This window comes from Acanthisitta chloris, unplaced genomic scaffold, assembly GCF_000695815.1.
Source record: "Acanthisitta chloris isolate BGI_N310 unplaced genomic scaffold, ASM69581v1 scaffold19086, whole genome shotgun sequence".
Lineage (NCBI taxonomy): Eukaryota > Metazoa > Chordata > Aves > Passeriformes > Acanthisittidae > Acanthisitta > Acanthisitta chloris.
The window spans coordinates 9,348-36,526 of NW_008678939.1; the positions used below are offsets into that span (position 1 = coordinate 9,348).

General features: G+C 38.5%; 1 protein-coding gene across 1 annotated transcript in view; it reads right to left on the bottom strand.

Moving 5' to 3' along the window:
* Positions 1–390: 390 nt before the first annotated feature.
* The window catches only part of TM9SF3 (transmembrane 9 superfamily member 3), a 37,103-nt gene continuing 10,314 nt past the window's right edge, over positions 391–27,179 (bottom strand). The window contains exons 3-14 of the mRNA XM_009077111.1: positions 25,561–25,721; positions 21,329–21,406; positions 20,273–20,404; positions 19,601–19,767; positions 16,950–17,044; positions 14,919–15,049; positions 8,438–8,577; positions 6,823–6,891; positions 6,582–6,728; positions 6,346–6,429; positions 6,174–6,250; positions 391–1,758 (exon numbers count right to left, since the gene is read on the bottom strand). Coding sequence (XP_009075359.1) covers positions 1,691–1,758; positions 6,174–6,250; positions 6,346–6,429; positions 6,582–6,728; positions 6,823–6,891; positions 8,438–8,577; positions 14,919–15,049; positions 16,950–17,044; positions 19,601–19,767; positions 20,273–20,404; positions 21,329–21,406; positions 25,561–25,721 — 1,349 coding nt within the window. The 3' untranslated portion in view covers positions 391–1,690. The remainder of the gene's footprint in view (positions 1,759–6,173; positions 6,251–6,345; positions 6,430–6,581; positions 6,729–6,822; positions 6,892–8,437; positions 8,578–14,918; positions 15,050–16,949; positions 17,045–19,600; positions 19,768–20,272; positions 20,405–21,328; positions 21,407–25,560; positions 25,722–27,179) is intronic.

The window sequence follows — 27,179 nt, forward strand, 5'->3', positions numbered from 1 at the left end:
AAAAAACAACCCAAGCCAAGTGGCTCTCAAATCTGTCACAGACACATTCAGGATATTTCTAGCTAAATACATTGCATAATTAACAGTCATCGTAGAAAGACTTAACCTTTATTTGCCCATTTATTTTAGCCCACGCTTACCCCCACTTTTCCCAGTACACTGGCTGGATCACAAAACAGATTTCTCCACAGCCAAGAAGAATCTTTTTGGGTTGGTCATTCACTTTGGAGTTGTATTGTACAATACAGTTGTAAGCAAATTCTGAATTCAAAGCATGAGGGTTTGATATATGAAAACCACACTGATATTGTATACAGAAACTGGAGTTCAGCAGTATTGCCTTTTCAAACATTCTCAATTGCAAACTCATCTATTTTCACAATCAAAACATTTTTGTCTGAAAAGTTTATTTTAGTTTTCTGAACACTCTAAAGCAACTGTGCTTTTGATGTTACACAAGTGTTCAGATAGGATTAACAAAAATTAAAATGTTCTAAATTACAAATTTAATTCCTGTAAGAGTTTGAGAAAGGAAATAGAACAGAAAAGCATGACATACACACATTGTGAAGAAACCTCAACTTTTCATGCAATGGCAGGCAAGATGTAAAAAGCCACCCAAATTCACACATTTTTACACCGAATCATCAGAAAAGTACTCTGTAGTAAATCTGTACATCCAAATACATTTGGGATCTACACCTAAGTTACATTATTTATTGTTATATACACTTATTACCCCTTGTATGATGTCTAAAGGAAAATCTTCATTCAACCCAAACAAACAAAACAAAAAAAAGCAAGACTAACTTGGAAAAAAGGAGAATCACTTTAGACATTCAGTTAAAATGTTGGTTTTGTTTTAATCTTAACCTCAAGGTGTTTATTAAAAAACAAACAATCCTCTTCATTTAACATTTTGCTTTCTAACTGTACAGTAAATTGCATTGCAGAGAACACACCCCGTCTTCAGACTGTATTTTCTTTGGATGGATTTAAGATGTAGCTGGATATTACTTTAAAGATAAATAAAGGGAAGTTGGTCCAACTAGAACAGTAGCTGATATATTACATGCATATGGGTTTTTTATATATTTTTAAATTATTTTTTTAAACAAATGAGTGTAGGGTAGTTGATATTCGCAAATAAACCAAAAAAGCACCTGGAGTCAAAATACAAAACACACCTCCTATCCTGGCAATGGCAGTAAAAATCAGAAGAGTAATCTTTCTGGAACGGCATTTTTACACAATTTAGAAATGTTGAGTACCAGGAAGACTACTAATCAAGTAGTTTTAGCAGCCAAGTTTCCCTCTTTTTACTGAATGGAACAAATGCTTTAAATAAACCGTTTGTCCTCTTCACTGAAGAGAGCTAGTCTATTCATCTTTAATGAGCTAGGTTTTTTGTGGTTTGTTGTTGGTTTTTTGTTTGGTTTTTTTGGGGAAGATTAGCCACGTACTGTAGTAATGCCTACTGCATATAATCCAAGCATTTGCTGTGAACAGTTGGAGAAAGCAGTCAGTAAGAACCTAGGATCAATGAAATAGATGTTACTTTAAGCCATCCACAAAATGGAGACCCATACAGTGCCCAGTGTTGAAACCCAAATCTCTTCTTGCGCTTTTGTTGTGCAAGTTCATCCCCAGGAAAACAGGAACTGATCCATAGTTCAACTTTCTTATTTCCTTAGTCAATTTTCACATTAGTGTAGATTTTACGAACAAAGGCACTTGTTCCCATGTAACCAATAGCTCCTGAAAAACAAACCGAAAATGTTGAGTATGTTAGAGAGCTGATCATGGAAACAGGGCAGCAATATAAACCACACACTTGAACAGAGAATGGCACATAAAGCATGCACTGTGCACACAGAAAATTATCTACCTGCAATACTAGTTCTCAAACTCTAATTATCCATGCTCCCCCTGAACGTCTGGCAAGAACTTCCCTAGTCTAGCAATCTAAATCCATTAAGCCATCTTACCAAGAGGCCATGCTCACTTGGCCTCGATAAATATAGCAGCCCCCCTACTGCTGCCAGTAACTGGGTCCTTTTTTTCTGAACAGAGGGTAAAAAACACACAATCACCCACTCTGCAGGGATGGTGGATGGGAGGGCAGGTTTTTATTACAAGTTACATGCCTTCTGGATGAGTGTTTTATTGGCAGATGGCTTCTTCCCTCCCACAAGGTACAAATAATAATAGATCCCCATCCCAGGAGTCTTACACTCCAAGGAGGTCTGTACAAAGAGATTAAACAAGTAGCAGTTAGTAGTTAAAGGAAATTGCAACCTGTGGTTTTCAAATTAGTAAGAGTCACGAGCAGAGTATGCATTGTCACGGCAGAAATAAAAGAACAAGTCACTGAGTTTTTGATAGGGGCAACAAACCCAAAATACTGCAGTACTAAGGACTTCTAGAAAAATGAAAGAAATGCACTGGACCAAGACCTCTTTTCAGAAAGAGATCCAGCAACCTACCTGGTCAAACCCAGAACCTCAGGTTTGCCAGGCTCAGTAAATACTGTAGTCTTATAATATCCGCAGGGGATGTCTTCATCTCTTTCAAGCAACAAAATGAGACTAAGTCAGTTTGGCTAATTGTCATGTTTGAAGTGAAGTTGAAAATCAAGCAAGAATTAGAAACAACCGGTGTCAGACTGCCAGCACAATCATAAAATATGGCAAGGATGGATAAGTCAATGTCCGTAACTTACTACAGAGAACTCCTAACATCAAATGCTTGGATGCCTGATAAAGAACAGACTCTAAAGAGAAAAGATATTTTCCTTCCTTGAAGCAATACAGAAAAGCCCAGAACAAAGCATGAGACATTTGCAGTGAACTAGGATGCACCAGAATTGCAGAAGATGTTTTAAATACAAAAGCCTAACTAACTGCCAAACCTTCACTTTCCAATAAAAAAATTAAAGGCCCTTTTGCCTTTATAAATTAAGGGTGTGCAGACCTGCAGCTGGCATCGCTGACCACAGAGTAACTCAGATCCTGAAGAGGTCTCTAAATCCTGGGGACTGATGGGATAATTTATGAAGTCAGCCACTAAACTGTCACAAAACAGATTTATTTTTTTTAGACACCCATTCATACCGAATCAGAAAAACTGCAAAAGGCAAACCTGATGCATCACTCCAATGCTTTTGGAGTGGTAAAGAGCCTGCGGTGTCAGCTTCTGTACTGCACAGCATTTCAGGTTGTATAAATATCATGGCAACCATTCCAATGGCCAGCAAATCAGGGATTTGCATTACTAACTTGGGCAAAGTAGAACTCAATTTAAATAAAACAGAACACACAAGATCAGGTTGCTGCTTGCATGCACTAATGTGTGCTGAGGATGCAGCACAGGGAAGGCCTGGCTGTTCAAGAAGAGACCAGCACAGCACTTGGACAAACCCTCCTACAGATTCTTCCATAGCTTGTCAAGAAACTAATCTTCTGTCTTCTGCAGCAAACAGACAAAATAATGGCACCATACCTCTCTTTCAAGACTCAAGATGTTCTTCCTGTTAAAACAAACACTGCCAACAGATCCAAACACCATGTTAGGTGCTAACTCTGACACATTCCTGTTCTTTGAGAGCTTCTCTAGTGAAGAGATGCCAGGTATCACAGAGATTTGAGAGAACAAAGCATTAATTGTTTTTCACTTGGTACCTCGAGTATGAGTGAGATGGAAGTGAAGGGGAGGAGTGGAGAATAGCAGTCACATGAGACCACAATCTCTCATCCCCATAAACAAATCATAACATATTCTGAATCACGGGAGCCTTATCCATGAAGGCCACTAATGGCAAATACCCAAGGCAGGGGTTAAGCCTCAAGGCTACTTCCCAGGCATTGAATAAAACATGGGACAGGGAGGTGGAAGCCCTAGGCAATCAGGACTAAAGAATGTCCTCCTGAATCAAATGCAGGGCAACTGGCTCATTTGAATTAAAAAAAAACATAGGAAAGGGAAATATTTTATTTATTTATTAAACACCTTACCAGATGATATTTATAACTTAGCTATGGCCTATATAGGTTTAGCAGAAATAGACTACAAGCATATTTCAGCAGAACAACAAGCTTTTAAATAGAGAGAAATCCAAATACTGAGGAAGAGCAACCACAAACCAGAAAAAAAACTAATTCCCATCTATTTCTTAAAATCAATTAACACTTACTACAGTTGTGACTTTGTAAGCACTGATTTTTAGGGTTTGGTTTTTTTACAACCCTTCAAGCATACTTACAGTATGTATTTGGATGCTCAAGTGTGGTATTCCAAGAGGCCATTCTATACTATGCAGTTCTATATACTAAGCCATCCACTAAGCTGGGGAGTAAGTTTTATTCTTTTTTGTCACTAAGAGGGAAGCTCAAAAGGTTTGTAGGTTCTCATGGGCTCCCTACTGTCCAGTCCCAGAACTGAGACGCACTGCAGAGAGCAGCAAACTTTGTGGATCAAAGCATCCCACTACATGTGGGATTTGAGTTCACTAGGCATTGTCAAGGACATTAAAACCAGAGTTGGATGATACATGTCTACATAGAGTTTCCCTGCAGCTGCTTTGGGCCCTAACTAGTTTGTCTCACACCCAACTGTGTGATACCGAACACACCCATTCGCATGAGCCTCCGAGGAACAGCTCTACACACTTTTCACAGGAGACATACAGTCAGTAGCACACACACTGCACAATTCTTTAACACAAATGTCTTTGTTAGACCTCAATGGCTGCAAGTTCCCTAGACAAATGCTTTTTGACAGGGGATTTTTTTTCTTCACTCCACATGCTGAAAATGGGAGTTCTCAGTAAAAAGGGATCTCACGGCTTCTCTTCCAACACACTTAAAAAGACAAAAAGAAATCTCAATAGAGCTCTGGAAATAAAGTATTTTCTGTTTTTGAATGAATTTGTGTTTTACTCTTAATATTCTATCAAGTAGTGTCCCACCATGAGAAGAAAGCATTTGACAATCTTTCTTTCCTATGTATTAAAAAACATTTTAATTACAGAACCTGGTGGGCAAGCTTGCCTTCTGCATCATAGACATTTTAATCAATACTGGCCTGAGCACTTTAAAAAGAAAAGATTAGAGCTGAAAAGTATAAGCCTATTAAAGAAAAAAAAATGGCTGCAAGACTACCAAAACAGCAGGGAAGTCTTGTAATGTGCCAAGAACCTGATGAAGCAAGATTAGTTTGTGTGAGTGAAAAGGGGAACAGGTACTCAGCAGTTAAGAGATTAATTCCCTCCCCTTTTTATAAAGTATGGTGGTGTTGCCCACCCTCTTGGGATATCAAGAAATGTATACTTTAAAGAAGCAAGTTCCTGCAAGACATCATGTGTCTCAAACATAATCTCAAAGAAATCCTCCCACTAGAATCTATAGACTATTCATTCACTGCTAAGAAGTATTAAAGATCACACATAAAAAGGAAATAACATCATAGAAAAGTACAAAAGAACCAAGAAGCACTTTCTGAAAGTCATAAAGAAAAGGATAACAATAAAGATAACAGGTGAACAAGTACGCCTGACTTTATGAGAAGATCTCCATGCCATGAACTACGTTTTTCTCTAAACATCTGTCAAAACAGTATCTTAAGAAGCAATGAACTCCAGCTGCACCCAGGAGCACTCTGCACTCTCCTCCTTCATCTCTGAATATTTCAGTACTTATTTCTCAAAAGCTATCCTGAAGTTCAGTCCTTTCTGTTCTGGTCGACTTCATGTATACATGTCACAAGACACAGATGGTACTGTCATCCCTACTGTGCTATCACTGATTCCTCAGTGAGGGTACCTAGCTTCTTGTCTTGGGGTGACAGTTAAAATTTCGAAGCAAAATGCTAGCATGGACTCAACTTAAATTGGAATTTATTTTGCAGAATTTCTTGCCACATATTAAGTCTTTCAAGCCTGCATTGAGGGTGAAATTCTCTGTACAGTACATAAATGATCTTCCTATCAGAAGACACAATCCATAGAACGTCCTGTACTGGGTAGAAATAAAGGATAAGCAGAGAACTCTCCAAATTCTTTTTCAGTTTGCAAGCTTTTTTGAGCAGATCTTGCAGACATACACATTCCACCACCAAAACCACAAGCTAGAGCTAGAAACTTCCGTGAGAAAACTGTCAAAATATCTGAAACTTACCACACATTATTCCCAAAGCTGTGCTAAATACTGCCATATAACCAAAGTAAAATGATGTTTGAAACAAGCCATACATCCTGAAAAAGAAAGACAGGAATTTATGCTAGGTATTTTCCTCAACTTATTTGGCAATACAGTAATCTGACATTCAAGCAAGAAAACTACCACTTACTTTGTCTTGAAAAAGTAGTAGTAAAAGGAGTACATGTAAACATAAATCGCAGTTGATGCCGCAGAAAGAAAGCTTGTCCATTGCCTGAAAGCAAACACATCTCCATCACACAGCTAGCCAAAAGGCCTCCCAAGATGCACAATGCACTTGGAAAAGAACCATCTAGACTGAAGAAACATTACTTTTCTACAAAACTCTCACAATCTGGTTAACTGTGCAAGCAATGCAGTACTCACCACCTGTAATCCTCTGCGTTTAGCAGGAAATACGTACAAACGATAGTCACACAAACTGTCACGATGCAGAGGATAACCAGAACCAACATCATAAAGCCATAAACATAGTAGATCTTGTAAGCCCAGAATGAAGTAAAAATGAAATACCTGAAGAGGGTAAACAAAATATGCAGATGATACTGTAATTTAACTTCAATTACTCTAATATTTGATCAAACTGGCAAAGAGCTGACACACTCACATTTCAATAAAAATTGATCCAAAGGGGAGGATTCCACCTAGGCAAACAATAACAGCTGGTTCCATGAACCTGAAAGATATTAAGTTTAGGGACAATTTTAATCTTTCATTTATAAACACATTAAGACCATGTAATTCATATAGCACTAAGAGCATTACTTAAAAGGCATGGTAACCAGAAAATTTCTGTCTCACACCAGCATATTAGAGAGATGATACCCTAAAAATGTCATGTGTATGGCTAAAAAAAGGGGTTATTCTTGGGGAAAACTGAAACAAAACATAAGGCTCATGCCTATCACCTATAGGCATAAGGTTAGCCATCTAACCAGCCTTAAAACTACAGAGAGAATCTCTCTTGCCCAAAAAGGGCCTAAGCAATCAAGCCCCACGACATCCACCAGCCTTGAGGCAGCGAAAACTCTGCTGTTGATGGCTACAAATACTGCAGTGCAAAGAAAATTTCGCAGGATAATGGTTATATAATTAAGAACCAGTGTTTATTTTTAATGCTATACTGAGTCATGAACATATGGCTAAAAATGAATACTCAGCTACCTGTAGACGATACTGGCACTAAAGGTGACCTCTGTGTAGTACTTGTGATGATGCTGAATCTAGCTAGTAACCACTGATTTAATTTGCAGCTTCTTTTATTATTTATAGGGAGACTTGTCTAAGCTGATGGTGTGCTATTTCATCATCTTCAAGAGAAGTATCTTATTTCTTTTTATCTGTCATGCTGATCCAGAAAAATCCATCAGATTCCCAAGATACAGGTCACAATATAAATCAAATCCTAGTGTCTGAGCTGCATAGCCCACCACTAACAAGAGACTAAGTGTGCTGCACTTCCTGGACATCATGGGCATACATGTCTCAGTGCCCCCTTCACTTTGTCTGTTCCATTCCTCTGAACAGTGAAAGCAAGAAAAATCTATCTGAAAAAAAAAAAGTCCTCTGAGGATCTTTTAATTTCCCTAGCTTGCTGCTTCCACCTCAGAATTAAATTAATAGGAAAATGTCACTGCATTTGTTAATTTTCCAAAACCCTGAGGTACCTTCTGAGACTAGGCACTCCTTTACATCCACTTCAAAATAATAAAGGCTTCTTCACAAGGCAAACCATATACCTGCAATATTCTAGGCTCTATGCCATCAACAAAAGTGCAGAATTGGGAACAGCATTGCAAGTTTCTCCCCACCTTCACCCTGCAAATATGTCTCGGCCTGTACATGGAGACCATTAATCAGAACAGTTAGTTCTGCCTCCAAGGCACACTCAATCCTAAATCTGTAAGAGGCATTAACTAAAGAGGAGAGGTTTAGTTTCAAGATACCTGTACAAGAACTGGGTTAGGACCAACCTCTCTACATAAGGGACTAAACAGCATTTCAGTCAAAATGTGAATCAGTGATCCAGGGCTATAATCTCCTCCAACTATTAACCATGGTGTTTTAATTCAAAAGAAAAATCATATTAAGGAAATGTCAGTTGAGCTATTCTTCTAGACACAACTGAAATTAAATAATGAAGTTATTCCAGAAACACCTGAGAAGTAATTCTAAATGTACTGAAAAAAGTACTTCTATTTCCCATTCATGGCTGTCTTTACCATTTCTTCTCTGGTATGGGTCGAGGCACTGCATTGACACGACACGGAAAATTAGGCTGTCCTGACAGGTTTCGGCCAAGAATTGTACCAACGAGGTTCAGTGGAAGGATGACAAAGAAACAAATACAGCACACTGCCACCTGTAAGCCAAAAATTAAAGTCACCATTAAAAAACCAGAAGGTATAAGGCAACAAAAGAAAATAACCAACCAATATTAATACTTAGCAGTTACTGCTATAGAATCATACTCCTGGTTATGAAGCATTAGTCAACATAGTCAACATAGATCAACATAGACAAAAAATTACAACTCTTGCATGCAAAATTTTGAATCCAATCCAAAAAAGAAACCCAAACAAGAACTGGAAAGCCATGTCAGAATGCCATCAATCAAAATTTTGGGTTAATTTTTTTCCACTATGCACCAATTGGGTAATTAGAACACAGACTGATACAGAAACCAGCAAGTCAACCCAATGTTTCAGCTCTTTCCAACAGAACAGCCTCTCTAAAAAGCTACCATGAACAATCTTTTCTGCCAGCATATGTATATAGCTCTACTTTTGCTATTCCTTGAAGGCAACAGGAAAATTCAAAGCGTTTACCAAGACATTCTCTACTCGTAACTCTACAGCACAAAAGGAATTAGCATTAGACAGTTAGGTCAATTTTTGATACTGACAATTAAAGACAGAACAGTTGCCCATAATGCAATAACCACAGTTCTGAATACTGACCCTGTGACCTTTTCTAGGCAAACATATGAAAATACTGCCTTTTAATGGCACTGTTGCCTGAGGCTCTGTGCACACACTGGTGCCTCCTGAGCAAAGCAGCTATATTCCTCTTTCGTTCCATCAGAATGCAAAGTCCATGGCAGCAGATTAATGCAAAACAGAGGAACATGTCTAAAAGCCACACACTGCCTTGCTTAAGAAGCAGTTACTCCAAGGATAAATAAAGGCTGTTCATATATGCTATAGCTGCAGGAGTCTACTGCAAACAGGTGAAAAGCAAGAACTACATTAGCTCAATACAAACTTAGCATTAGGTGGATCACACAAGTTTAAGGCAACACCTGCCTGAAGTCAGTGGGTTATTCCTTTATTACTGATGTGTATATCATTACTAGCTTAGGCCAGATTTGAATGGAAACATTGCCTGGGGCTGGATGGAGTAAGCTTCACAGAAGGGGTACATCAAACTGGTCCCAACTGCTCTGTGCATCTTTGAGGAGAGGTTATTAAGGAATTACATCATATATGAAGCTTCAGTGGTAAATAAGAAGAATCTAAGTAGCACTTATACTTGCAGTCTAAATAATACTATAATAAAGCAGTTTTTACACAATTAATTAATATTTAATATCTCCCATTTATCTTCTTCCATTATGCAAAAAACCACAGGAAAACAAGCACAATGTCTTGACTGGAGATAGCTGCCTGTTCTAGCTTCTGCCTTTTCAGGCATGTTCCTCTTAATTTCACATCTGAGGTGGACACAGTGTCCCCCCACCAAACTAAACAGTGCCTGTTGCCACAGATGGCAAGGACAGTAATGACGCAGGCTGGACATTATCTAAACATACAGCTTAAATCCAAACTGAAGCAAATACAGGGCACTGGGGTACGCAAGTGTCTTAATGATGAAGTTAGGAGATTTCTGCCTAAAAGGTTTCTGAGAGCAAGAATACAACAACAAAAGCAGTTCAGGCACTCACTGGTCTCATTTCTTACATACGGTAAGAAATGAAGGCAGGAGCAGCACACATACCTGCTCGACCCTGCTGCAGAAACCTCCCTACAGAGGTCACTGGCAGCATACTAAAAAACCCCAACCCCAGTAACAGCTGCTGCATGACAGCTAGAGATAAGAAAATCTCTTTGTGAGCCTTTTAAGAGAAGTATTATTGTAACGTCAGCCAGAGAAATTCAGAGAACCATTGTAACTACCACTTTGGAAAACACAAATTATGCAGAGAGGCAAATACACTACATTTACAAACCTGTTTTTTCATCAAGCAAACCAGCACACATTCTCCATAATCCATACTACTCAAAACAAATTACATGAGTTTTTGTACCAAGCCAGTACATTAAAAAATACTTATTTCATTTTGACTGTTGCATTTTTGTTGTACAAAATTTCTCATTTATGCAAGAGCACCTGATTTAGTTTGCAGGTTTTAGTTGCCATAGAAGAGACTGCCAGCCTCAGCAAGTCTGCATTCTTTCTAACTCTTTTTGTTTTGTTTTGATGGGGAAAGAATATTCTACTGCCCTTGACTGAATGTGCAGAATTCAGTTTTCCTTATTTGAAAGGAAACATTGTCAAGAGGAATATAATTTCTGTCCTAGTGCCATGTGTTTCATATTTTTGACAACTGTAGATTAAACTTCATTCAAAGGTGATAATTAAAATTTTTATGAGCATATCTAATATTAAACAGCTACTGGCAGGCTATGGTGCCTTGACTGCTTAATGCACAAGGAAGAAAAGCAATAAAAATTAACTGTCAAAGCAGCAGCTTGATCTTTCCTGTCAGCTACCAAAACTGCACTCTCAGTCATGAAGACTTCCATATAGAGATTACTGAATCTGTACAGTGAAACAGTTTTCTGCACAACATCTGGCCAAACAGTACAAGAAGAAGAAAAGAAGGTCTCAAAATAAAGTGTTATTAATTTTATTACAACTAAGTTGTAAATCTAGGGTGCTGCTTTGGGTAAAAATTTGAACTGTTGAAAATGCAGGTAGAAGCACTAAACACTAAACTGAGGCTTCTGACCAAGGGTTCCACCGTCACTTTCAAGCAATCAGAGAAAGCAACCTCTGAATGTATCTAGCAGGATTTTTTTCTATTTTTAGCCAGGTGTGTTTCCTTATCTGGCTCAAGGCATGAACATCTTTGGCACTACACACTCCTCCATTTTCAGTGGCAGTCAATACTCACATCAACTCAGACCTGCCAGGAAAGCTGCAGCCTGAATTAAGTTATCTGTTGGAGGAAACACCTTTTTTTCTTTTTGAAACAAGGTAGAAAAGATGCCAACACTAGGGTCTCAGTCCCAAGAGAAATTCAGTGTGCTTAATCTTATTTAATTAAATCATTAAAAATGCATAATGGAAACATTAGCCACACAGGCCCCTACTGCTCAAACCAAACAAAATGGTGCATCTTAAACAGCCGAATGGAAGATGCATGGATTCTGCAGTCAGAACACTGCATTAGTAATAGTAGTCTTAATGGAGATCTTTAAATTATGTATCACACACAGAACAAGGCAAGCAGCCACCAATTATGAAAGGCCAGAATTAAGATAGTCCCTTCAAATTCAATCATGCTGTACTCTGTACAAATTCTGCATTACTTAGTATTTCTGCATAGAACTACTGTCATACTCCTCAAACACAACTGGGAAAGTCACTTCACATGCCATTATTTAAAATTCTTCTTAAATGTTCCATGCTCCACTTTTTAGATGTAATTCAAACATGACAAAATAGAAAGATGCTTGATAAATACACTGAAAAGACAAACATCAACAGACATTAAGTCAAGGTGTACAACAACTCCAGAACTCGATGTTCACTAGTAACAAAACACACCCAAAAAATCAAATTTGGGCTCCAAAGGAATGAATAATTGAACAGTACCCATTACATTTCTTTAAAGGTGAAAGGATGAGAGGAAAGAGGCACAGATTTTTATATCTCCTTCATATGCTTTGGAAGTTAAAAGCTTTAAACCATTAAGTTTTAAAAAGTTCTCATATTTGAATAAAATCTCTCACATTCTTGATTGCATTTTGAAGGGAAGGGCAGCTAAAAGATAGCCCAGGGAAGAGACTAAGCCTTTTGTCAGGCTCATGGTGTATTTCATTGCTCTCTAAGGTAGGACAGCTAACACGTATATTCAAAAGGGCTAAAGGCAGAGTCCCAAGAGTGACGACTGATTTCAGACACAGGCTTTGGCTCTTCCCAGGCCCTGCCACATCTTCGATGAGATCCCAGACATGAGTTATACAAGGTGAATGAAACTTTGAAGTTCAAAATAGACTGCAACAGCAATTGCATGAGATGCGTGAAGGTCCTGAAGAGCCCAATCCATTTGAGCATTTCAAGACAAAGTGTAGAAGAGCAGATCAAAGATGCTGCAACTGGGTGTTAGCTTGGATTTCTTGGCTTTGATACTATCAGAGCTGCCCTTGCCCAAACTGCATAGAAAAATCTGTCTGGAGGCAGGAATTAAGTCATAGTGAAGAGACTACCTAGTGGCTCTCCAGGAAGTGGCAACGCAAAATGGGCAAAGCACAGGATATTATATATAAGAACAGTCTCTTAGCAATCTTTTAGCTCAGGGACCTTTTCTTCTACAGTAGTCGAGAAGAGGGGGCATTTCTTGCCAACAATTTAAATCAAGGAGGGTGGTTTGAAGACATGCCAGGGTAAGGAAGTAATTTCTGTATTCTAGTCCATTTAGACGGCAGAGGTTTTATTTCCCCGAGAAATCAGCAGCAGCAAGTTTGCACTAGACAATTCTAGAAGCTTCTTTACATTGAAAACAAAGGTGGAAAGACACAAAGGTATCTTATTCATAAAGCCAGAGGGCTTCCCGGGGACTTCAACCTGAAGCATAACATGGTAATTGCAAACAATTTCCATTTCCTTCTGCAAAGCAGCTTGTTGATTTGAAGTCATTAGAGCGTTGCTCATTCTGATGAAGTTTCCGATTCATAACCTGCTCTCCTGCTAACTCCGCTCAAGTTTTATTGCCACAGTCACAATGATTCAAACACTTCCATAAAACCTTGTGAACATTAAAATCACTGTGTATAGCGAGTCCTAACATCCTGATTAAGTGAACCCTGAGGATTTATATATCTATTTGCCTTTGCATGCAGATTCCCATGATCTTAAAATATGAATTTGTTCAACTGATTTGTAAGACAAACTTCAGCACAGGTAGAATTCCCTTCCTGCAGCATTCCTGGCCTCCAAATGGGAATACAAGTGAAGAATGTGATATCATAAACACTTGCTCAGCAGTAAAACAGAGCCTCTTTGCACATAACAAAGATCAATGCTGTAAACTTTTATGACAATATTGTATATGGCTGCTAGTGCAAGAAAGAAAAACCAATACAAAACTGCCCTGGAGCACGGACAAACTAATATAAACATAGAATTTTAGCCTAATTTCTTGAAGAAGACAACCAGAAAAAAGTAAGTGAAGAGTTTAAAAACATGTTTAGCTTTGTATTATAATTAGTGGCTTTATAACAATGAATTTAATATAAAAAGTTGCTATTTAGGCATGCACTGAAAATACTGATAATAAGGAGGTGACTAGAACTAGCAACATACATATATATAATGACTCCTCAATCAGTAAAAAGTGATTGAAAGTCTTTGCCTGAAACTGAGAATTGTCTCTCTTATTACCATTTATAATCTCTGCCACATTATTCATTAACAATGTGTTCTTAAGAGCATTTTCAGTCACATACTGAATTCAAATAACAGTACCTAAAACAGAACTTGTGTTACTAAGCTTCATTCTGTGGTACATTTAAACTAAGAATAAATCCAAGGCTACTCAAACGTCTCTGAATGGACTAAACAATCTAACATATCACAAAAACAGATAAGCAAAGAAGAAAGCTCATAAAAAATGCTGAATTACAAGATTTGCTACAGATACTGAAAGGAAAACCAGACTTCCTGTACTAAGATATTCTGCCAAGTTAACAGTGCCACTGCACAAAATGAGAAAAAACACTTTTATGGTGAGTATTTTTTAAAAAAATGCTGCTTTAAAACAATAGTCCTTGAAATACTGCCGAAGGGGCAAGTGATTTTTCCGACACTGTATTCACAGGATTATCTGGGGCTGCTTGAAATGTCTGTCACAACAAACAGAATACTGAAAAAAGTCTCAAGAAATAAGAAAGTCATCAGGATTAAATGAAAAAGTAATCCAACCAGCACAGGTTTTCAAGTGACAGGGTAAACATACAGTCACAAGACCATAACTGGACTCTAAATAACACTACACAAAGTGAACACAGTGAGTCATTTTTGTAAAGACATATCTCCTCAGAATGCCTGATGTCATATTTTTGCCTGAGCTTTTCTTTTTCTGCTTGACTGCAATGACTTGGAAGTAGCTTTCACTCAGAATTTATATTTCATTTTAACTTATAACCAGTTTGCACTGGACACATCCCACATTGTTAGAACACTAAGCTTGAATACAAATCAGAAGAGCTGTTTTAAGCAGGGAGAAGACTGTTCCTGGCATCCAGCAGCTGTTGCTACTGTAATTAAAATGAATTATACTTGAAGCACCTTAAACCCCTCCCACAATAAATTTCTCACTAGGAAGCTAAACTATGACTCTCAATTGTATTTAGACTAAAAAAAAGTAGTCCCTCTGTGTCTACAGTGGTGTTTAAATTCTCTAAGAGAATGACTCACCATGGTTCCAAAGGGTATAGCTCTTGAAGCATGATAATAGATGGCAATGAAGTTAATGAAGAAGGCAGTTCCACACACCATTGCTGGAATAAGGAACGCTCCGATGAACATCTGCTTTATCCATCGCCTTCCTGTAAGAAGGGACATTCCAATGGGACTTGTGAGATGCAGCATGCTTTGTTTAAAAATTAGCAAGCTCTCCCACAATTTAGGTGTTTGACAACTTCTCCCCCAAAAAGCTGAAAGAAATAATTAACAATATACTACATCAAAACGAGAGCCAAGAGTCAATTAATAGTTTCATTTGACTCCTGGCAACCCACAAGATGCAGCACATTAATCAATTCAGTAGGCCAGGTGAAACGACAGGAAAAGGGATACAGCATGAGAGCATTTCTGATGCAGAACAGCATATGCTGACTGAGCTGGCCAAAGAACCTGGGTATGAAACCTAAGTGTATATGTAGGCTGCAGATTAGTAGAGACAGAGACAACAGAGCTGGCCCTGTGCAGAGCCTGCTCACACTCAGAGCACATCAAAGCTCAGCACTGCTCCCAGGACAACTCAGCACTACAGCTGCTTCCAGGCAGCATCTGCTCACCGTTGTCTTGACTCAACTAAGCTGATTCCATACATTCAGGATGCATTAAGGATCTGGCTACCCCTGGTATAAAGCAAAATGCCACAGCATTTCACACAGCAAAACTGAACTCTGACATGCTCAACAGCAGAAAAGGTAGAAGGAACATGATTTCTAAACCCAAGCATCAAGGGAACAGCAACACTTGTTAACAGTTATTACTAAGTTTAGAGCTCCCTGAGAAACTAAAAAAAAATAGAAAAACCATCTTGGGCAATACCTTAAGAATTTTCACTGCCTATATTCACTGTACTCTTTATGCTCTTAAATACTGCCTAAATTCAATATACCACAGTATTAATATGCAGCAAATAAAACCAGTAAAAAAATCAGTATAATTTTTTCATGACCATCACACGTATTTTCACCAACATAATCAGCATTTCACCATTTGATATAGGTTTGATCTGTTAAAAAAAAAAAAGACAACCAACCTATAACTATACAGCATGGTATATTTTAGAACAGCAACCCTAATCTACATAGATTTTTTTTTTTCTACAAACTGCTAGGTTTATACACAAGCCACACGGAAAAGAAATCTAACCCACAGACTCAAACTGCAGTTAAGACTGAATGCTAACAAGTATATCATGCTAAGAAAGATACAAATTTTCTTTCATGACCTTACCGGAACTGTTTTTTCTAAAGCACTGCAGAAGATAATAGATATTGATTACCCTTTTATTGCAGCACAGGGAAAGGATGAAGCTAGTGGACTGCAAGGATCTAACTGGTCAAAACTCAGAGGCATAGTGGGGAGTATTTGCAGACAGCCTGCCTAAATCTGTCATGTCAATTTTATTAGGATTCTGCTCTCTACTTTGATTTGCTAAGTATAATGCAGAGCACATATTGGAAAACAAAAAACCTTCTTTAAAAGATGATATAAACAGTTTTCCTCATCCATAATGAATGGTCTAGTACATAATCTATAATCCTCCTTTTTGTGTTAGCCTAACACATCCCCCCTAGTACCTACAGAGGGGGGCTATGTAGAAGTCACCTGGAGAAGGTGACACGAGCTGTTTAACTGCATGTTGCAAAAAAGGGAGAGGCTGTTCTACTCTCTGGATGTCATGAGTCAAACAATTACATACAAGAGTATAACAAGCAATTTGTAAGTCACAACTGTTAACAGTTCTTTAGCTCTTACTACTTTTAAATTAACCAAAGACTTCAGTTATCTCTTCAGAAAATGCAGCCAATACTGAATAGATAATATGAAACTTCGATACATTCAAAATATTTTCTGTTTATTAAGAATTTAATGGATTCCATCTGAATAACCTAACTCCATGAGGACACTTCTATACTGGTGTAAATCAGAAAATAATAACTTCTCCATTTACCAGTGCAATGAAAATGCTGAAACATGAAAACAATTTACCTCCTTGTCTAGCATAAAGACTTCCTCCAAAATATCCATTCACGGGAGATGTCGCAGCATAAACAAATATAGCTGTACTGAGCATTGATCCTCTCCTACAAGAAGAGATTTTTTTAAATGAAATACAAAACCAAACATGATTAGCAGAAAAAAAGACCTGTAAAATATGTACTTTCAGCAAAGCATCTATTTAATATTTGTATGCCATACAAAAATTTAAGTGCTTAATTGTAAAATCTGCATAAGAATGAGAACTGTTTGAACCCAAAGCTTTTGCCCAAGTCTAATTCAATGTGAGAAAGAGTTCTGACATACTACAGTCTTTTCTAATGGACATTTGTTTTCACTGGAGTACAAAAATCTCACCTGTGACAAAAATATTCTGACATTTGAATGTGGGTAATTTGTGTATAAATAACTATTTATACGACATATTAATTGCAAGATTCAACTACAGATAAATGTCAAAAGGACAGTATTAACAAAAATGTACTAAGACTGTGAATAATGTTTCTGCCACCCCTCATAAATTAACTTATAAGATTGAAAGTGTTCATCTTGCAGAAAATTAAATTTAGAGACTATAAATACTATAATGAAGCCACAAATCAGCACTGAGTAGTGTAATCGGAAGAACTTAGTACTTTCTAAATTATCACCTCATTAAACGTTGGAGTACCCATTTTGGCATAATTTTTCTGAAATTTTACAGGAAAAGGTAATAATTTTAAATCACAAAAGCCATTTCCAAATACATTTTTTAAAATCATGCCTAAGAATAGCAAGATATAAATGTTATTCATTAATAGAGTTGTGTCCCCACATCCCTCTGCTACTCTTCAAAAGCAACAGCAGTAGGTTTTCATCCAGTGTGCTGGCCTTTCTTCACATTATGTATTCTGAGAGATTCTAGTCTATTGCCATTTTGGTTTTTGAGGAGCCATTACTGGATGCCTCTGCCATACCCAAAGAAGGAGTTAATCTTTAGCACTTAGGCTTCCACAACTGCAGGAAGGAAGCAAACACACCTGTGGGTCATAGACACTAAAGGATTGGCTTTAACATGTGCTTCTTAGAAACTTCTAACTTAAGACAATTTAGAAACAGATGCAAAACCCCAAAGACCAGGCACACTCTGAAATGATACATGTAAATCCAGGCTGCCTGCAAAATGGTCAGGAGTTGGTGATGTAAAATTATCTCAAAATTTCCTACTCTCAAGCTTACTCACTTGTTTCACATATTCTAATGGAAATGCTCCTCAAAACACAAAGCAGTATTAATAAATTAATAGCTGACACAGCCAAATTTCACTGAGATTTTTAGCTGGCGTCAGCTGCATGATGCCCGAGAGTTTTAACAGACCTGAGGAGCACTGACAGGCCATCAATACTGAAATTCTGGTTTACAACATTTTTGCCCTCACATCACTATTTTCCTAAACACAAGAATTATCTGCACCAGATTTGGTCAATTGTTCCATTACACACCCAGAATTAAACTGACTTTGAAAGTGACCGAAAGGCCTATTGCAATAAAAGACTAAGTGCACACACATATATAAAAATTACTGCTCTGACATGTTTTACAATTGCCGTGACAAACTTACAGCTTCCCTACAGGGCACAAACATTCTGAAATGGTTCCATTCCCTCCTCTGAAGGACTGACATGCTATACAATTAGAAGTTTGTACGTATGCCTATCTAAAAATATAACCACGGGGCACAAGGTGGGGTATAACACCATACGAAAAATGAAAATATGCCAAGATTCTGTTACTACACAGTAGCTTTTAAACACACCATTAAAAGGCAGCTAAAATCAGAACCAAGGGTTCTCTCTAGTGGCACATCAGTAGTACTACAACTTGTTAAAATAGTTACAGGTGATATTCAAGGGAAAATAGAACACAGATCTGAAAGTTTAGTCATTGCCTAAAACAAAGCATTTGCTAAAAAACCAAAACACAAACCAATGATTATCCCCAGTATTCAAAATTCAGCCACTATGGAAACAGATGAAGTCCATCTAGCAACCCAAAAATCTCAAACAGATAAAAGGTAAGGGAAGAGAACAGGTGAACATGGTGTGTTCAATTTAAGCTTGCGTGATATTTGTTTTAAATAAGCTCCGCCTATTGCTGGAGGTTTTACATCAACACAGGCTGAGCACAATGTGTTCAAAAGAACTTAAGAAATTACATCTCCAGTCCCAAGAAGACTTGTGCATAAGACTGGCTTAGTGCACTGTCAGCAGCAAACAGGACTGTTTACAACAGAGCACACTCCTACTCCAGTCTTTACAGGACATGGTGGGGAAAATAGGCTAAGAAACAGTGCAATCACTTGCCACTCTGGATGAAACCAGGAGCAAAATATGTACCATTTAACATATATTTTCTGCATCATCTACCTATGATTCTGCAAGCATTAAAAGAGAAAATCAGAGGAGACCAACTCATGTGACAACAGCAGACAAAGTCTCATTACAAATTAAAAGAGCACTTCTTAATAGTACATCTGATCTACAGATAGAGAGTAAAGACTCTGAAATACTTTTTTTTTTCAGGCCAGTTGGAACATTCCTTTTTGTAATTATTTTGTTCATTTAAACATTTATATATGGAAGACATGACACAATTATACTTACTCTGTGTATAAATCTTCTATCATTGCAACAACAATGACTATAAGAGACACAGCAAAAATCTGACAGCCAGAACCAATAAGCGATGAAAATATTAGAGGATGACTGGATGGTCTAAAAACATCTCCATGGACCTGCTTCCACCCATACTCATCACCTAGATCTCTGTCCTGGGAACAACAACAACAAATTTTAAGTCTAGTCATGACAATTAATGACACACAAGCTAGATATAAACAGAAGGTTTGATTTAATACAGCAACTTCAAGCACAAGTGTGTCTTCTCTTCCGAATGCATCAAGGAGAACAGTTTACTTTTCAGATGCTTACGGAAGACAACAAAAAATTACTACCTGAATGTATGATGTAGTAAAATCTATCTATCCCTGTCCCTAAATCCTCTGAAGTGCTTGGGAGTATACACAGGCTTCTACTACAAAGTCGTCATTTAACCTAAGGCTGGATATGAACACTAACACAGTGACCACAGAGAATTTTGGTTTGCAACCTAGGAGCACATTATAAAGGAAACCAATAACACTTTCAAGACACACAAAAGGCAGTTTTCTGTCCAATTGAGGAAAGCCATTCGGAGCTGTTAACACAACGAATGTGCAACAAGAAAACAATAAGCCTTAAAAAAAAGATTTTAAAGAGTATGAATGCAGATCTCACCATATCATCCATTTCTTCCTCCTTGCTGTATCTTGCATAATCTTTTCGCAAAGTTCTCATTAATATCATAGACACTAGGCCAACCAGAAAGATCACCATCATAAAAGAATTGAATATTGAAAACCAGTGAATCTACAAAAAGAAAACACATCCTTAAGGTTTAGAAACCATCAATGTGTTTCAAATTGTTCCAATAAGGATAAATTGTTGCCTAGCAGGACAGCTTGTCAGCATTAGCAAAGTCACAATAAACCCATATTCTAAGTACTACATTTTAAGAAAGTCCTACTAAAACTGGACAATGAAACATACATAAAGCTTTTCAACAACCAGCCTTGCTCATGACGAAGTTACCACAGCTTAGTTAAGCACCAGCAAAGTTCGAACAACTTGCTAAACAAAAGGCAACACTATGTCCTGCTCTTCCTAAGAAGATGTTTAAGTAGCAAAAGTGGTGCTCACAACCAAAAAGTGAAAGGAACTACTGCTTTGCACACAGGATCAAAACACGCAAGCACCATTATTTTTCCTCCGGCAAGCAAATCTTCTGGTTTTCCCTGAGCTCCAAACAGAATGCAAAATCTCTACTTTCAAAAGTTGCACAGCTCAGTGTACTACCCTTAAGGAGATAACCAGAGACTTAAACCATCACAACTGACACTGCCAACTGGTTTAGGATAATGCTTTTTGCTTTGCATTTACTTCAGAAAGAAGTGTAGCTATGGCCAACTGCAGTTACTCAGCTTACACAGTTGTGTTCCTGAAGCTTCATTGCTTCTGACCATGTGAATGTATTTTCTTGAACTGCCTTGTGTTTTCTGCAAGTCTGAAGCTTGCCTACATATTTACTGAAGCACTCTGAAAACTGGAGCTATCCTGTTTTAGAAGCAACACTGTCACTTAAAAACTAGCCCTAGACCAGCCTGTTTTGTTGTCCCAGAACAGCTGGGACATCCGAAAACTCGATGATGCCATCCAAAAATTCCATGACCTCTTCTGAGCTACAGCAACCACTTCAAAGCGATATTTTGTAGGTTGTCTTAGAACAATACATACTCTGTGCTGAAAAAATGATGGGTCAAGATACTTGTCAAATCGGTCTTCAAACTTCACGTCTGATTTCTTCCATTTCACCTACAGAGAGAGAAATTTACAACTGAAATGCACATTATAATACGTTCAGCTACACTCACACACAGAAACCCAGAGCACACATTAAAAACCATCCACTTTCTTCAACATGAATCCAGGTTTCGGCAAAAGCCATGAAATTATGTTCTTAAAGACTAGCATCCACAGGTCAGGCACAGAATGAACATCAGCCACCTTGCCTCATGAATCTAATCTTGCCCATGCTTAAATTAAAGAACAAGGAAGAATCAGTCTTGCACTGCCTCAGTTCTTGCTGTCTCTATGAGGCTAACCAAAGATGCAAACTTGTAGTCATGAAATACAAGAAACCTTTAGCAGGATTATAAAAGGAGCCCATGCAGATACTCATACTGAAGGCACAAAACCCAAAATCCATCAAATGTTCCTACTTTCCAGTTTTGTCAAATGAATAGTTCAAAGTTTGTTTTGTTTCCCACAGTAAACACTTGTAAAACCTTCAAAATATCCTCCCAAATTTGCCTAAGATTTCAGAACAAAGGTCAAAGAAAGCATATTTAAATATGTTCAAGAATGACATGCTAGAAAGCGGAATTTTTTCCAAAGGGTTGTTTGGGGGGGTTTTCTGACAGAACACCCCCTTTGCTTGACATTTCCATGTGCTGTGTTGTGTGAAGTGAGGCTTGTGGAGAACATTACCAGTGTTCATTGAGCAATAACAAAACTCTGTATTTCTGTTCCCTCAAAGGCAGCTGAGATCTGTTTTGTTGCCATGAACTGAGAGTGGTATTCAGTGAAATCACCTGTACCTAAATTCTCTGAGCACAGTGCTCAAGAGAAAAAAAGATACAGTCTGGCAGCAGTGAGAGAAATAAGAAGATACATGAACAGATGCCAATAGGAAAGATGCCAATAGGAAAGAAAAGGGCATGAACTGAGACATAAGGTGGCTGGAAGGGAACTGGATAAAAGGGATCAAGCTGGACCCTAACAGACAGACATTAAAATTTTAAAAGCTTACAAACTAAAAGCTGCAGCCCAAAACCTGTAAGACCACAGGATTCTGCAATCTAGACAATTCAGCTGAAAACAAAACTCTGAAACCAGCTGGAAAACTTTGTGTTTATGGGAAAACTATGTGTTTATGTCACCGGGCAACAGCATATTACTGCTATCAGTTACTCCACTAGCTGCACAGAGGTCTGCTCTGGATTTGGAAGGTTTAATTTTATTAATGAACTACATGGTGCTAATATGTCAGCATGAAGTATTTTTCAGAAATTTTTCAAGATTGTTTTCATTTTAATTTTTAAATGCAATTTCAGAAATTAAATACAAGCCTACCCTAAACGTTTTTTCACAAGCATGCCAAAACTGGGAAATACTGGGATTTGTAGTGATACTGACATGCAGGCACTTTGTGCATATCTTCTTAAAACACATGAAGAGGAACTATCATTTCCAACAGATGTTCTCTACTGAGTACAGAAGAATACATATAAATGTAGATTGAACAGTCCAATCACTCATCACAGCCCTGAGACAGACTAAAAACCCCAAGACTTGAGTACTACTCACTTTGAGATTTGGTATTAATGTTCTTCAGTTCAAATTACAACCTTGTTCAAGATTGGTAGCTCAAAACTATAATAGCTTTCGACATTATTTTAGGCAGATACCTTTCTCATTAGAGCATCTGCCACTATGAAGCACTGCTTAGAACAAACGCACCAGAGACAATCTGTGAATTAAACACCACACACAGGCCAGCCCAGCAATTGCCCAGTGGTGCCAACAGAAATGGATAGGTAAGTCTTGAGCTTTGTACACTAAAAATCATTTTAAGTGAATATCTAATGTCATTTTCATTACTGGCTGCTACTTGGTGCTGTCCAGCTTTAAAATGCAAAGCAAAGCTCAAAACTTCTACTATCAAGTTTGTAGGAGAAATAGGGAGATAAGTATAAATGCTGGATGTAAAAAAATGGCTAGGGATAATGTGGGCCCTCTCCAGAAGGAAACAGGAGAACTGGCTACCCTGGATACAGAATAGGTTGAGGTTCTTACTGACTTCTTTTCCTCAACTTCAACCCCAAGTGCCCTAGCCATTCTGACCAGACCAAGAAGGGCAAAGAATGAAACTGAGAGAATGAAACCCCTGAACCCACTGTAGAAGAGGATCAGGTTCGATACCATCTAAGGAACCTGAATGTGCACATGGGTCCTGATGAGATTCATCCTCGGGTCCTGAGGGAAGTGGCAGATGTAGTTGCTAAGCCACTACCTACAATTTCTGAGAAATTGTGGTGGTTGGGTGAAGTCCCTGAGGACTGGAAAAAGGGAAATATAACCCCCATTTTTAAAAAGGGGAAAGCAGAAGAACCAGGGAACTATCAACCAGTCATTCTCATTTCTGTGCCCAGCAAGATCACGGAACAGATTCTGATGGAAGCTATGCTTAGGCACATGGAAAGAAAAGAGGTGATTGGTAATAACCAACATGGCTTTACCAGGGGCAAGTCATGCCTGATGAATTTGGTGGCCTTCTATGATGGGGCCATTCAATTTGTAGATGGGGCAGAGCAAGTGCTATTATCCACCAGGACTTATGCAAGGAATTTGACACTGTCCCACACTACATCCTTGTCTCTAAACTGAAGAGACATGGGTTTGATGGGTGGACCACTTGGTGGATAAAGAACTGGCTGGACAGTCGCACGCAGAGAGTTGGTCAGTGGCTCATTGTCCATGTGGAGGCCAGTGATGAGTAGTGTCCCTCAGGGGTCAGTGTTGGGGCTGACACTGTTCAACATCTTTGTCAGTGACATGGACAGTGAGATCAAGTGCACCTCAGCAAGTTTGCTGACCACACCAAGCTGTGTGGGGTAGCTGACACACTGGAGGGAAGGGATGTGCCATCCAGAGGGACCTTGACAGGCTTGAGAGGTAGAACAATGCAAACCTCATGAAGTTTAAGAAAACGAAGTACAAGGTCCTACATCTGGGCCGTGGCAAACCCAGGCACAGCTACAGATTGGGTGGGGAAGTAACTGAGACCAGCAATGAGGAGAAAGACTTGGGAGTGAGCTCACAGTATGCGCTCACAGCCCAGAAAGCCAATCGAATCGTGGGCTGCATCAAAAGGAGTGTGGCCAGCAGGTCAAAAGAGGTGATTCTCCCCATCTACTCCGCTCTTGTGGGACCCCACCTGGAATACTGTGTGCAGTTCTGGTGCCCTCAACATAAGAAGGACATGGAACTGTTAGAGCAAGTCCAGAGGAGACTACAAAGTTGATAAGAGAACTGGAGCATCTCCTCTATGAGGATAGGCTGAGGAAGTTGGGGCTGTTCAGCCTGAACAAGAGAAGACTGCATGGAGACCTCAAAGCAACTTTTCACTATCTGAAGGGGCTACAAGGAGCCGGAGAGGGACTCTTTGTTAGGAACTGCAATGACAGGACAAGGGGTAATGGGTTCAAACTGAAGGAGGGGAAGTTTAGGTTAGATATCAGAAAAAAGTTTTTTACTGTAAAGGTGGTGAGACACTAGAACAGGTTGCCCTGGGAAGTGGTGGCTGCCCCAACCCTGGCAGTATTCAAAGTCAGGTTGGATAAAGCCTTGAGTATCCTGGTCTAGTGGGGAGGTGTCCCTGCCCATGGCAGGGAGAGTTGAGACTAGATGATCTCTAAGGTCCATTCCAACCCCTAAAATTTTATGATGCTATGATGAAATGTACTTCTAAAAAGCACATACAAAACCCAATTATCTGCACTTCAAACTATACAACTTATTCAGAACAAGACAAATTTAAGTGGCAAGAATATACTCTGAGATAAAATCTTATGCTGACATCTACTGCTAACACACTGTAGAAAAGCAATGCATTAAGAGCTAGTTTCATTAAACAAATATGGTCAACATGACAAGTGAGCCATTACAGATTTAAGTAACATCAACTAAATAAGGAGGAAAACTGAACACATTAATTTGTCATCTCAATCCTCAAATATTGTTTACACATTACCTTTTATCACAGCAATTCAATATAACAGGAGAGAGCTTCACAGAAAACCTTAAAACCTTATTAATAAGGACATATAAATAAGAAATTTCTACTGGAATTGCAAAAACAAAATAAGCTTTGATTCTTACTACAGATGTATCACCAAATTACTTACTGAATACGACATCTGGATTTTTGTGTTTGGTACCAATTTCACCTTTCCTTCACTGGTCAGATTGACATCTACAATTCTATTTCCATTATAACCGATTTCAAGTTTTTTGTAAGTCCAAAGGTAATAATCTTCTCCATTTTCATCTGCTTCTCCAACAATGCCTGCATAGGAAACAAGTATAAGCATCTATTACAGGTATGCTTTTCAGATATTCTGCATTTTATGCATTTAAATGCATAAATGCATTTTTAAAATATGCATTACCAAAGTTTTGCCAGCTAAAAAAGCAACGTAAGAGAACACAGAAGACCTTATGCTCTTCATTTCAGCTCTAATACCTTGATTACACTTTCAATCCAGAGGCCTCTGCAAGAAGTATTTTGTAAGGGCATTAAAAGAAAAAAGCATGCAGCTACAAGTACTGCAGAAGAAGTAACATCAGTTCCTCTACTTTTATTTGCAATTCTTACCAGACAAGCAACGAGCTGAACAGAGATTCAATTTTCCTGAAGAGAACTTACCCAAGACCTCTACATTTCCCCATCTCCCATCTATCCACTCATTTTTCTTTCTCTTAAAAATTTTACTTTCATTCTGTAGTTCTAATTACTTGATTCTCCAACACATGTTTTTGGTCTCTGCACACAAGTCGCCAATGCTTGCCAAGAATGTGGCTTTATATTAGGAAGAAATTCTTTACTGTGGGGGTGGTGAGGCACTGGAACAAGTTGCCCAGAGAGGCTGTTAATGCTCAATCCCAGAAGTGTTCACAACCAGGTTGAATGGGGCTCTGAGCAACCTGATCTAGTGAAAGGTGAACCTGCCCATGACAGAGGGGTTAGAACTTGATTTTTGCAATCTCTTCCAACCCAACCCATTCTATGACTAAGCTCCTCACTTTCAGTAAGTCAGTGCAAAATGTCTCATCTACTACAGAAAAATTCCAGAGACTGTACTATACTGGTAAAAACCCCACAAGTCTAGCAGTCACCAAGCTCGCACATGTCACCTTTGATGTCAAGACCATCATACCAAAGATCGCACACAAGATGCACATGATGGAAAGTAAGAATAAAAGCAGCACTCAAGATACACAGGAGTGGAAGGAATGGGAGAACAAGCAGGTGAAGTATATGGAACAGGCTATCACAAGGCAGCAGGTATATGAAGGAATGGCACTTCTGCATCACCAGGTGTTATTTCATTTCAGGGTGGTAATTTTCTGTCATATTTGTTACTCACGCTCATCTGTCAGGATTGCCTTGTATATGCCACACATTCATCCACACAAAACATGTGCCAGTTTGTGCTGTGCCATACAGCCTAGCACCTGGCATACCATCTGTTTCATGGTAGTATCTAAACCCATGACAATACAGACCTCTAAACTACTCAAAGGACATGTCATTACCTTCAGTTGTCAGGAGTTTAGAAAAGTTATTTTATGCCTAGTCTTTACTGAAAATAGAGTACACCTTACTGGGTATTTTGAGGACTTTCTACGGTAAATTTCAAGTATTAATGGTTAAGCATATGGCTTTGACATTAGTAAGACCTACCAAGGGGGAAAACATGAAGAACATAGAGCATGAACTTAACTAAAGTTTGCCAAGAGTCAG